This window comes from Perca flavescens, chromosome 6 (assembly GCF_004354835.1).
Source record: "Perca flavescens isolate YP-PL-M2 chromosome 6, PFLA_1.0, whole genome shotgun sequence".
NCBI lineage: Eukaryota > Metazoa > Chordata > Actinopteri > Perciformes > Percidae > Perca > Perca flavescens.
The window spans coordinates 9,850,785-9,863,335 of NC_041336.1; the positions used below are offsets into that span (position 1 = coordinate 9,850,785).

General features: G+C 40.6%; 1 protein-coding gene across 2 annotated transcripts in view; it reads left to right on the top strand.

The window, feature by feature from the left end:
• The window catches only part of vwde (von Willebrand factor D and EGF domains), a 47,530-nt gene extending 35,307 nt beyond the window's left edge, over nucleotides 1–12,223 (top strand). For both annotated transcript variants that reach the window (XM_028580192.1, XM_028580191.1), the window contains 13 exons: nucleotides 732–869; nucleotides 1,514–1,726; nucleotides 2,626–3,024; nucleotides 4,936–5,031; nucleotides 5,437–5,532; nucleotides 5,632–5,727; nucleotides 7,672–7,767; nucleotides 8,066–8,161; nucleotides 8,850–8,945; nucleotides 9,060–9,155; nucleotides 10,687–10,782; nucleotides 10,919–11,016; nucleotides 11,975–12,223. In XM_028580192.1, the coding sequence (XP_028435993.1) occupies nucleotides 732–869; nucleotides 1,514–1,726; nucleotides 2,626–3,024; nucleotides 4,936–5,031; nucleotides 5,437–5,532; nucleotides 5,632–5,727; nucleotides 7,672–7,767; nucleotides 8,066–8,161; nucleotides 8,850–8,945; nucleotides 9,060–9,155; nucleotides 10,687–10,782; nucleotides 10,919–11,016; nucleotides 11,975–11,989 (1,631 nt within the window). In that variant the 3' untranslated portion in view covers nucleotides 11,990–12,223. The remainder of the gene's footprint in view (nucleotides 1–731; nucleotides 870–1,513; nucleotides 1,727–2,625; nucleotides 3,025–4,935; nucleotides 5,032–5,436; nucleotides 5,533–5,631; nucleotides 5,728–7,671; nucleotides 7,768–8,065; nucleotides 8,162–8,849; nucleotides 8,946–9,059; nucleotides 9,156–10,686; nucleotides 10,783–10,918; nucleotides 11,017–11,974) is intronic.
• The last annotated feature ends 328 nt before the right edge of the window (nucleotides 12,224–12,551 follow it).

Consider the following 12,551-nt stretch of genomic DNA (forward strand, 5'->3'; position numbering starts at 1 on the left):
GTAGTTAATGCCACATTACCTGCCAGGCTGCCACCCTTTAGAGGAGTTGTGGCCATCCTTCCTATTAGTTTTATTACATTTTAGTCACCAAGTACAGTGTTGAGAAACACAAAGATGTGCTGGAAGCTGGTTTACAAAAGCCAGCAGGAAACCATGAACATACAATTATTTGTCCACCCTACCCATTTAAAAACGTTCACTAGACCTAACATTACCTTCTGGTTTAAATTTGACCTGCTGTACTTATTGTAGTTGTAGGAGTTTTATACTGGAGCAGTTTAGTACAATCAACACTTCTGGACTGGTTTTACTTTCAAACCACTTGTGGCACTCCTGTCCTGTTTAAAGCAGAGGCTACAGGTGTCACTGCATCCACAGATCTCTGTTATCATCACCTATAACATTGATGGCCGAAACTATAAAATTAAGTTAAGAAAAACTACAAACCCCCAAACAACAACAACAACAACATATAGGAGCCAGTGTGAAACTGAAAGCCAAAAATTTAATCAACTTGTCAATTTGTTTCGATAAACAGCTCTGTTAAGCTTTACTGTAGTACTTATGTATATTATGGTCATGGTGTACTGTAGTTTATCAAAGGTTATTGACTAGTTAATTTGCATCACATACACATCTAACCCAGTGTCCTCCCTTTTAGTTGTTTAGAGTTGTTTTCTAAGTGTGCCGTGTTTCCACATGACTTTGCCTGGTGTTTCATGTGCTTTCAGGCCGTACATGTAGAGAAGATATAGATGAGTGCGTCTCTCAGCCCTGTTTCCCCGGAGTGGGCTGTAACAACTCGCTGGGCTCCTTCATCTGTGGAGTCTGTCCCCAAGGATTCAGTGGTGACGGGAAAATCTGCACACGTAAGTCTTCTTCCTCGAGTGTTATTTTAAAAATGGTTTGATGTTTTTCAAAGGATAAGGTTGGAGATATTCTATACATATTTATACTGTGTGTATATATATATATATATATTTTTTTTAAAAGCTCATTTTTGGGCATTTTAGGGCTTTATTATATAGGACAGCTGAATATGTGAAAGGGTAGAGAGAAAGGAAAAAACATGCAGAAAGGTTGGAGTTGAACCTGCAGCCGCTGCAACAAGGACTTAGCCTTTGTACACGGGGCGCCCGCTGTACCAGTTGAGCTATCCAGGCGCCCCGTTATTCTAAATTATATTTTTGGTATTACATTCACTGTTGGTTTAGATTCATGCAATCTTACATAATGTCGCTGTCAGGCAGAAACCTTGTAGCTCCATATTCCATCATTTAAACTTTTTTTTCATAAATCAACGCTATTGGTCACCCTTTACGTCTGTCTGTGGCTTTTACAAATATTTAAACAACGACGAGGTGATTTTGTCTGTCTTTGTCTGAGAAAAGTAGCTCAACAAAATTTTCCATTTCCTGAAAAGCCTTACAAGGTTTTCACCCGACCGCGACGATAAGTTAGAATATTTTTTGTTGTCAAGTTAAAGTTCGATTTCATTGTTTTTGTTTCCAAGGAAACCAAGACCCTCCGGTCAAAGCAGTGACCACACCAGAAAGAGTACCGCAGGCTTCATTGAGGCCCAAACCCCCGGCCCCGTCGCCATGCTCCAGACGCCCGTGTCACCCGGGAGTTCAGTGTTTCCAGAGCACCCACGTCTCAGCGGGCTTCGTCTGTGGACCCTGTCCTCCCGGTCTCCATGGAAACGGACGGACATGCACAACAACAGGTGGGAGTGAATGTAAATGTAAATGGACTGTTCTTATATAGCGCTTTTCTAGTCTCAACGACTACTCAAAGCGCTTTAACATTGTACAGGAACCATTCACCATTCACACACATTCATACACTGTGGCCGAGGCTGCCGTACCAGGTGCCACCTGCTCATCAGATAATCAGTCACACACATTTACACTCCGATGTCGTACTTCAACAGGAGAAATGAGACATTTCGTATACTCTTTTTTTTCTGTGTGAGGGATGCATAACATTTCAAATGTATCAATTAAATTCAAAATTGTCATTATTGTTGTCATTAGTAGTATTAGTATATGTTTTAGTTTTTTGTTTATATATTATTTACTGCCCTTTGTCATTAGGGTTATACAGTAGTGACAAGAAATATTGTTTTGAATATCAATAATGAGATAATAATTGTATGTAGAAGAGTTCATACAATAAATACAGCTCAACGTGTTTTATATATACAGTATATAAAAAAATGCATAAAAGGCCAGCTACAAGTATAACACAGTATTATCTTTATTTTTAAGTTTTAAGAGAACCAGTGATTAGATGAATGATGTTCAATTTTAATGTGTGGGATCAAGAATCCAGAAGATATAAGAAAATAAGAATAGATGGACACTCGACAGTGTTTGCCTACCTTAAGTGTCTCTCATGTGTCCTTTTCTCATTGTCCTTTTTTATACTAGTTATGTAGTTTTATTACTTGATGTGAAAGTAAGTGGACTCTAAACTAAATTACATTTATTTATTAAGTTGTTTTGAAACATTGTTAAACTCAGGATTTTATTCCATGTGGAATAAAAGAGAGTTGCATGTTTTAATGTTGACAAACCAAGTTAGATTTTTAAGTCATATCCTCTAACTTCCAGTATTTTACAGGTCAGGGGACAGTCGCCGGTGGAGCAGATGGCCATATTCGTATCATCAAATCAAATTCCAGCAAGGAAATGACTCCCACCTCCTCCTCTTCTTCCTCTTCATGGCCTCCCACCTCCCACAGACACCCCCCTGACAGGAGGACACCAGAAGCCACCGTCTCCAGTATCAGGACAGGGTCCTCCAATCACAGAAAGACCGCCGTCCACAGAGGTCAGCCCAGCGAGGCAGAGCTGAGCCCCGATCTCACCACCGCCGTTAAATGGGGGTCCCCATCTCACCATGTGACCTGTGCTGACTCTCCCTGCTTCCCTGGTGTTCCCTGTGAGCCCACCGCCACCGGGTCCTTCAGGTGTGGACGCTGCCCGTACGGCTTTACCGGAGATGGAGTCACATGCAAAGGTACTTGTTTGTGTATTTATTTAGGAAGGGACAATACACATTCATTAACATGAGCACTTTAGTCATCAACATGTACATTTGTCAGATTTACCCATACAGGCTCATTTTCATCTGCAGGCCCTGGCATGTTGATAACATAAAAAACAACAACATACAAGAGCGGATAAACACATACACACAGATACATCAAAACACATAACACAGATACATAAGCACATAAACACAGATAAAATGACATAGGCACAGATACATAAGCATATAAAACGAGATAAAAGCACATACGCACAGATACATAAGCAAATAAACACAAATAAAAGCACATGAGCAAATAAACACAAATAAAAGCACATAAGCAGGGATACATAAGCAAATAAACACAGGCAAAGCACAGGCACAAACAATAATAAAACCAACAATGACATAACTATCATCTCAGATTATGAAAGCATGTTAGATAATAACAGCATTTTGTGTCATTGTAGTCTTTAAACAGCTTCCTGTTTAGTAAGGACATGGGAATTAGAGATATTGACATTCAATACAGAACAGCAGTGCCAGGCAAACCTCAGGTCATGAACTACTCATACTGTGTTACTCTCAGACCTGAATGGTTTTGAAAGGCAGACAATACATACAGTTTGGCCCAAATTCTCCAAATCAGACTATTATATTATTCCTTCATTGTGTCAGATGGCTGGTAAGATTCCCATTAGTGTGTCTTTGTGCCTAAGATTCTTTTTATTGGGTGTAAAAGTATTATTATTATTATTATTATTATTATACATCTCTATATCAAATAATATATATATTTTTTTAATTAATCAACTAACCATATGGTATTTAAACAACCTTTAAAAGAAGGAAGGCCACATTCTTCCTCTGATTAATGAAAAGCTAAATTCATGAACAATATAATGCATCTTTGTTCAATTCTAAACACTGTTTTGCTGCTACAGCCACACTTGGTCTGGTGTGACCAGTAGCTGACGGTGGCTAATGTTAATATTAGCTAATTTTAGATGGGCTACTCGTACACTATGTTTTGCCATATTTGCATAATGACACCTGTTAAGCAAAATTTACATAGTGCAGCTTTAAAATGTGAAAGCATAATGACAAAGGCCCTTAATCTGCTTATTTTTGTTTGACCAACAGTTATAATTACCCAAAGGTATTCTAGCCAGCAGATGTTTGGTATTTGTATTGCAGGATAAATTACTTAAAGTGCTCATATTATGCTCATTTTCAGGTTCATAATTGTATTTAGAGGTTGTACCAGAACAGGTTTATGTGGTTTAATTTTCAGAAAACACCATATTTTTGTTGTACTACACATTGCTGCAGCTCCTCTTTTCACCCTGTGTGTTGAGCTCTCTGTTTTAGCTACAGAGTGAGTCATCACACTTCTGTTCCATCTTTGGGGAGTCGCACATGGGCAGTATGAACTGCTAGCTAATCAGAAGCAGAGTATGAGGGTGTGCCACGCTAGCAGCTAGGCGAGCATTATAACGTGTTACAAAGTGACCTCGTTTGTCTCTGAAGTAAAGGCTGGACTACAATAGAGCTGTTTGGAGCAGTTGGTGAACAGTGTTTTCTGTTGGAGATGGTAAGTCCCTGTGGGGTGGACTTTGGGCTTTTTCACTTTGTAAACCTATAACGTGCACAAAAAAGATATTTAACACAATAAAGGAAAGGGAAAAAGCCAAAAAGCATAACATGAGCACTTTAAAGAGGTAATGACTGTGTTTCCGTGTAAACTACTTAATGCGTTGCGGTGGCATGTCCTCCCATTCTAGGTGGATTCCTCCCATTCTAGGTGGATTCCTCCCATTCTAGGTGGATTCCTCCCATTCTAGGTGGATTCCTCCCATTCTAGGTGGATTTCTACAAATAAACGTGATTTGATTTCAGCTGTGTGCAGGTATCATTGTGGGAGGAACATGGAGTGCACTCTGCCCAACACCTGCACCTGTAAGGAAGGCTACACCGGATACAACTGTCATATTGGTGAGAGGGAGAACATTTTGTTAGAGCCCAGCTTGTTTATTTTTGTGCTGGAAGCCAGTTCATTTAGTCGCATAAGTCTTGAATGCACCTCTGCAACTCACAAAGTTCTAAGACAGTAAACCTCTGAGTACTCTGCACTAGGGCTGGGAAACATATCGATATTACATCGATATTGTGATATGAGACTAGATATTGTCTTAGATTTTGGATACTGTAATCTGGCTTAAATTTAGTCTTTTCCTGGTTTTGAAGGCTACATTGCAGTAAAGTGAAGTTACTTTTTTTAACTTATCAGACTGTTCTAGCTGTTTTATTATTTGCCTTTAACCTCTAAATAGTTATATCCACATTATTGATGGTTATTTATTTAAAATTGAATTGTGAAGATATTTTCTTCCCTCCCAGCGGTGTGTCGACCTGACTGCAAGAACCAGGGGAAGTGTGTGAAACCTAATGTGTGTGAATGTCCTGCTGGCTACAGCGGGCCCACCTGTGAGGAAGGTAACCCAAGCTTTTATTCACATCTGTCTAACATTCTGACGCACACAGAATACTGATGATGATCCTTGTGTTGTTTTACAATCCTGTGTCACTGTGTAGCAAGCTGCGAGCCGCCTTGTCAACATGGAGGCACCTGTCTGGCCAGAAACCTGTGTACCTGCTCCTATGGCTACGTGGGACCCAGATGTGGAATCAGTAAGATGTTACTTACTTACTTATTACTTATCAAGTGAAACATTTTGAGATGTTTTTACAATTTGTATTAAAGAGGCAGTCTGTGAGATTTACAGTTGCTGTCTGTAATCAGTAGGACAGTAGTCTCGCAATGCCAGACCTATCTCCACAGCGCTGTGGAGTACGGTCTGGCTAACACCACACATACATTTCAGGACAGGAGAAAAAAACGATCTGGGTTGTTTACATTTCTTTCAACAAATCACAATCGTCTTGGGCGGTGCTAAGCTCCGGTCGCAAAGACGGTAGATCTGCAAAATGATCTCGGGAAGGAACCTGTTTTGGTGGAACATTTGCAAAAGAAAACACTAACCTGACTCCGCCAGATGGATTGCTTTGCATTTGCTCGGCATATCCATCTGGGAACTTTCTACTGGTTATTTGATTGGATTAACCATCTGTCTATCACCTATGTTGGTGATAGACGGGCCAAATCAACCAATCAGATCCACGAAGCGTATGAAAATACAACCACAAGCCCGCCCCTGCTGCTGCAGGCAAAGCATAGCTCGTAAGCTCATCATGCAAGCAACATGTCAGTAAAGGATATTTGCCGTTTGTGTAACGAGAATTTAGGAATAAAAGACACCATTTCAGGTTCCCGGACCATATTCCAAAAGAAGGATCCAAGAGAAAAAAAGCATTAGCAGCTACTGCTGGCTGATAATTCTGGTTAGCTGATTGGATAAACCATCGGTCTATCACCACCTAACCCACCTCAAAACCAACGCTGATTGGCCCGGTCGTTTGGCTAACGGCTCCAAATTTTCTCTGCCTCAAGATGCCAGACTGATCTGCGAGTGGAGAACTGGAGCTCGCGAGATCAGGACGGTCTCACGAGGCTAAGAAAACACCTCATCCAATATTAAATTAAGTTAACTGTTCACAGAACACAGTAACGTGAGCTATTTAAATTAGCTGGATACATTGTTAAACCTCATTTGCTCTTACCAGTGTATCGCCCTGTGTAACATTACTTCGTCTACAGCACGTGTCAAACTCAAGGCCCGCGGGACAAATCCGGCCCCTCGCAGATTATGATCCGGCCCGCATATCAATTTAGGTTCACAATAAATTTTGGCCCACCTAGTTTTTGTCACTTTTGCCGACATCTTTTTAATTTTTTCTGATGTTTTTGCCACTTTTTTTCCAACATTTTTGTCACTTTTTTTTTTCTTCTTTTCTATAATAGCTGAGGAACTTTTTCCTGACTTCTTTAGGACTTTATGTCGACCAAACTGTAAGTGAGAAGACTATATGACATGCAATAATACTGTCAAATATATTTTACGTTTTTGATTAAATAAAAGCCTATCAATAAACTAAACATGTCTGGCCCTTGATGTGATTCTTATTTTCCAGTGTGGCCATCTGGGAAGTTGAGTTTGACACCCCTGATCTACAGCAATCCTGCTGCAATCTAACGTCCCAGTTAGATTGCAAATGCCGTAACGTTAAAGATATTCTTTGTAAATCTCTACAATTATTTCCCAAAAGAACCAAGCAGGCCCGTCTTGTTGCAAAACTTTACATTTTCTTAAAAACTTGCCATTTTCAGTGTGTAGCTCACTAGCTCGAAGTTTGTTGTTGTTTTCCCGAAACGAACAGAGGTTTGCAAAGCGAGTGACATCCGGCAGATGTTCCGGCGATTATCCAGTGATCAAGGTTCAATGTTCAAATGCTGACTTTAAAGGAATAGGTCCACATTTTGGGAAATACACTCATTTATTTTCTTGTCAAGAGTTTGATGAGAAGATTGATACCACTCTCGATCACCTGTGAATCAGCAGCGGGTTTGATGCTGTGATGTAGTTTTTCTTTGATTTTCTGTTTCAGAAGTTTGAGTTTCTGTATCTGGTACTCTGGTGGCACATTTAAAACACAATAACTAGTTATCTGTTTCAGTGGTGTGTAACAGGCACTGTGAAAATGGAGGCGAGTGTGTTTCTCCTGATGTCTGCAAATGCAAACCTGGCTGGTACGGACCAACATGTAACTCAGGTACAACACGGTGTGCATTCCCACTGCAGCTTCATGCTGTTTCTATTGAAACGTTTTCATGACATGTAACATTTTATAGACCACATTGCTAGGTGGCACAAAATTGAATCATAAGACATATGACTTGGGTTTGAGCCCTCAAATTGGAACTCTTGCCTTGACAATACAATGCATCTTACAACACAGTAAAGCGTGCAGGATTTTTCTCCGCCACATACTGTAGAAAAAAAAAAAAAAAAAAAAAAAAGGTGGAAATACAAACATAAAATCTAAATGTGTCTCGCTGTTTCTTCCACAGCTCTCTGTAACCCCGTCTGTCTGAATGGAGGGACATGCATGAAGCCCAACATCTGTGCCTGTCCCAGCGGCTTCTATGGCTCCCAGTGTCAAATCGGTAAAACTGTGATGAATTTTTATCACACTGACACATTTTACTGCACTGCTGTTCTACCCCAGAGAGGGAGTGTGCAGAAAATGTGAATCCTGTTTCCATTTCAGCTACTAGGAGAGGATCTTTGAGGTGATGTCTCACATGATGAGGCTCTTCAGTACAGTGACAACCAGGGTTAAAGAGATTGCAAGTTCCCGCAATTTCATCGCATAAAATTGCATAAATATCCCGCATATTTCATCGCATTTTTTAAGAAAACGTGCCGAATAATCAAGGATTTTTGCCCGCAACAATCACAAAAAAACTCCGCATTTTTCTGGAAGGACTGTTTAAAAAGATGCAGTGCAGATGTTTTATTTTCACTAATAATGTGGTGATTATTTACTGATCCCTGCAGGCATTCACTTCTCAACACAAACAAGTCAGAGTTCAGGATCAGGTCACAGAAACTTGCTAATGGCTTTCTTTCCTGTTTAATACACCAGTTAACCATGTAGGAGAGGACAGCTGGCAGAAAAGATGTGATGCTTTTACACCTTTTTTGGTTTGGACAAACAAAAATTGAATTACTCTTCTGACTTTGAAAAGTGGTTGGAGTTTGTCACTGTTTCTTTTTATAAAAATGGGTCAGTGTTTACATTTCTTTGAGCCTCCTGCTATCTTAACAGTTTAACATTGTTGTGTTTTTCAGCTGTATGCAGCCCTCCGTGTAAGAATGGAGGTCAGTGTATGAGGAACAATGTATGCTCCTGCCCTGAAGGCTACATTGGAAAAAGGTGTCAAAAGAGTAAGTCAAATCACTGACTGCATATTTGAACAGAGTCTTATTTGAAGGGATACCTTCCACTGGCTGCCCACAACTCAATATGTCCTCCAATGTGTAAACAAATGTGTGTTCCAGGTGTCTGTGAACCGATGTGCATGAACAAAGGCAAGTGTGTGGGACCCAACACGTGCTCCTGTACGTCAGGATGGAGAGGGAAGAGGTGCAACATACGTAGGTGACTCTGTGTTCTATTCATACTCACCAAATACTGTACATCATAATGTAATATAGAGATCCTGCACCAGTATCTGCACAGAGTTAACATGCTTTGGAATCATGAATTAAATCTGCATTGTTATTTAGGGTCAGGTTTAGGTTAGGAAGGTTAGAGGTGAACACACTTTACAATAACAAAATAGGGATGCGACCAGGAAAAAGCATTTAATTCTCCACAAAGTTTAACATATCGTTGCTGTAAGAAATCTACTTCAACCACAGGAAGTAGTGACTCAAAACGAACATCGCAGAAAAAGACATTTTCACCCTTTCAGCCCTAATTTACACATTTGAGTATCAATGCTTGGCAAAACATCTTTTATTTTTTTATTTTCTTGTATTCTTATATCAAAATCTCAACTTCTGATTTATGCAAAACAAGAAAAAGTACTTTAAAATGGTCTTGCATCCCACCCTAACATTACGGGCACGTTCAATCTCAAAACAGTGTGCACCGTTTTGCTATGGGTTCCTGGTTGAATGAAACGTTTCCTCGGAACGGTGTGAAGCAGTGTGAAACGGGCTTTGTTTTCTCTGGTTTATTGGCCGTGTCACAGGTGATACCAATCAGCAGAGACGCGTATGTAAACTCGTGGTAGTAAAAAGGCAGACCGCTTGCGCACACAACAGGGTGTTCAACACACCCCTGTTTCAGTTTAAAAAAACGTATTGCTACGTTTTGTCGGGGCTGAACGTGGCCCCCGTTTCAACAGGAAATACATCAAATGCAGGGGACAAGATGCACTTCAAGCTAAGAGGATTTTGGTACATGGGCATTTCTGAGTTCAGCCTCACAGGCAGACCTTCCTTCCACACTGCTGAGAAATCCTCATTGGCTAGGATTATATCAATTAATCTGCAGGTTATTTTCTCGATTCTTCAATTTGTCTATAAAGTGTCCAAAAAAAGAAACCCGTTATAATTTCCCACAGCTCAGGGAGATGTATTCAAACGGCTTGTTTTATTTGACCATTGCCAATACATTTTCGGCCGATCGACTAATTAAGTAATTGACTTATTGCTACACCTCAAATTATAAGAACTTAACCCTAACTAAACACTGTATAAAGTAAAGCATTTGAGTGGTAGAGCTTTGAGTGGGCCATGCTCAGTGTGGGAGGAATTTCTGCCTGGGAGGCTCAGCTCAGGGCAAAATATGTCCCCTGCCCACTCTGCAAATTGTGTTTTTCATGTGACTTTATTTATAAAAACAAAGGACTTTCTCCTACACAGCAGCATATGTATGTTTACTTTCTTCATTGCAAGTACTAAGAAGACATAATTTAGGTTCCCACTGATATTGTTGCACAATATGCACGGATAAATAAGAATATATAAAGTATTTTGTTTTTTTTCCATTACCAGAAGATTGTTTACTTTCTCAACAATATCAAATTATGAACTTTTTTTTCGATGCTATACTATAGTCTTTGAAGTTGCTATAGACAGTTGTGTTCATTCCTTCCTCTTTGTTGTCTCACTGTAGCTGTCTGTCTGCAAAAGTGTAAAAATGGCGGGGAGTGTTTGGGACCAAACACCTGCCACTGTCCCACCGGCTGGGAAGGCCTCCAGTGTCAAACACGTGAGTGTGTTCATGACAAAACAACGCAGCAGTATAGAGACTCACTTCACTTACCTCCCATTGTACCTGAACTTTATATTTCAGAAATATTGTTTTGATCTATTTTTTACTTTTGTAATACCGATTGCCTCCCCAGCGGTCTGTCCACAGCGGTGCCTGAACGGAGGAAGGTGTGTCCTTCCTGACTACTGCCACTGTCGGAAAGGCTACAAGGGCCTCACCTGCGCAATAAAGGTCAGCATAGTGGTCACACTTCATATACAGTGCATGTCTCTGTGTAGCTCAGTGGGAAAAGCACTAATAACTCCAAGGTTAAAGGTTGTATTCCCTCTGGGCTTTCCTAGCAACAGTTTGTGTCACAGAGCTAAGCATCAGTTTATGAAAGGCAATGTTTGAAAAACCCGGAGGGTCATGCAAATGGTTAGCTAAGTCTTTGAGCATTCTAGAAATACCTCCAGAACAGCGATGATGTTAAATGACTTTCTGGGTTTTTCTGACTGGCAATTTACACCGGTTGCGGAACGGCTGCAGATCCGCTCCGGAACAGCGGCAGGGTGAATAGGTTTCCATTAAAGTCAATGTGTGTATTTCCACTGACTGCAGAACGGCAGCGTTCCGACTGCGTCCCAGGAGAGCTCCGCAGCAATTCAGCACAGTTCAGATTGTGCGGGACAGGAAGTTGAACACAGAAACTAAATAAAACATCCGGTTAATTTTCTAAATAAAATCCACCGTGCTCACGGCGGATCATATTTCCCTGCACTACACCTTGAAAACACAGCACAGAGTTGTTTCCCCTCTACTCCACTGGATGGAAACTAACTGTTGTTGGTTTTGTGGTTCTATGCTACGTGAATTCGCGAGATCTCGCAGGTCCTCGTGACTTCAGCAGTCAGTCATGGCCGCAGCCGTTCCGCAACAAATCGGGACCTAGTGGGTGTTGATGGACGGCGGAGCACAGAGCCGTTCCGCAACCAGTGGAAATTAGGAGTGAACCACCAGGTATTTATCTTTCAGAAAAAAAAAGATGCTCATCTCTGTGACTCAAATGTAACATGAATACATGAGAGGCACTGACTTTGCTTAGGCTCTCGGTGCTCTTCAGAATCCGAAGGTATCCACCACCTTGGATATATATTTAAAAACTAAATTTTTTTTTTATTTTTATTAATTTATGTTTGCACATTTACAGGCGTCACAAGCATGATGGAAAAAGAAATGGGATGAAGGAAGCTACAAAATGCACAAAGCAGGAAGATAGTGTGTGTGTGTTGGTGGATATGTGTGGCTCTGTGTGCACATATGAAGGCCAACAGGGCGACTTGATGTATTGCACTTGTCTGTTCGTCCTTGTATATCACTACCTCAAGGCTCGCAGTAACACACATCTGTTAGACGCATCAGCAGAGACTTTATACAGTTGTGCGAGTGTTACTGCACAGTATTACAGTGGTGTGAAAAAGTGTTTGCCCCCTTCCTCATTTCCTGTTCCTTTGCATGTTTGTCACACTTAAGTGTTTCGGAACATCAAACCAATTTAAACAATAGTCAAGGACAACACAAGTAAACACAAAATGCAATTTGTAAATGAAGGTGTTTATCATTAAAGGAGAAAAAAAATCCAAACCATCATGGCCCTGTGTGAAAAAGTGATTGCCCCCTAAACCTAATAACTGGTTGGGCCACCCTTAGCAGCAACAACTGCAACCAAGCGTTTGCGATAACGTGCAATGAGGCTTTTACAGCGTCCTGGAGGAATTTTGGCCCAC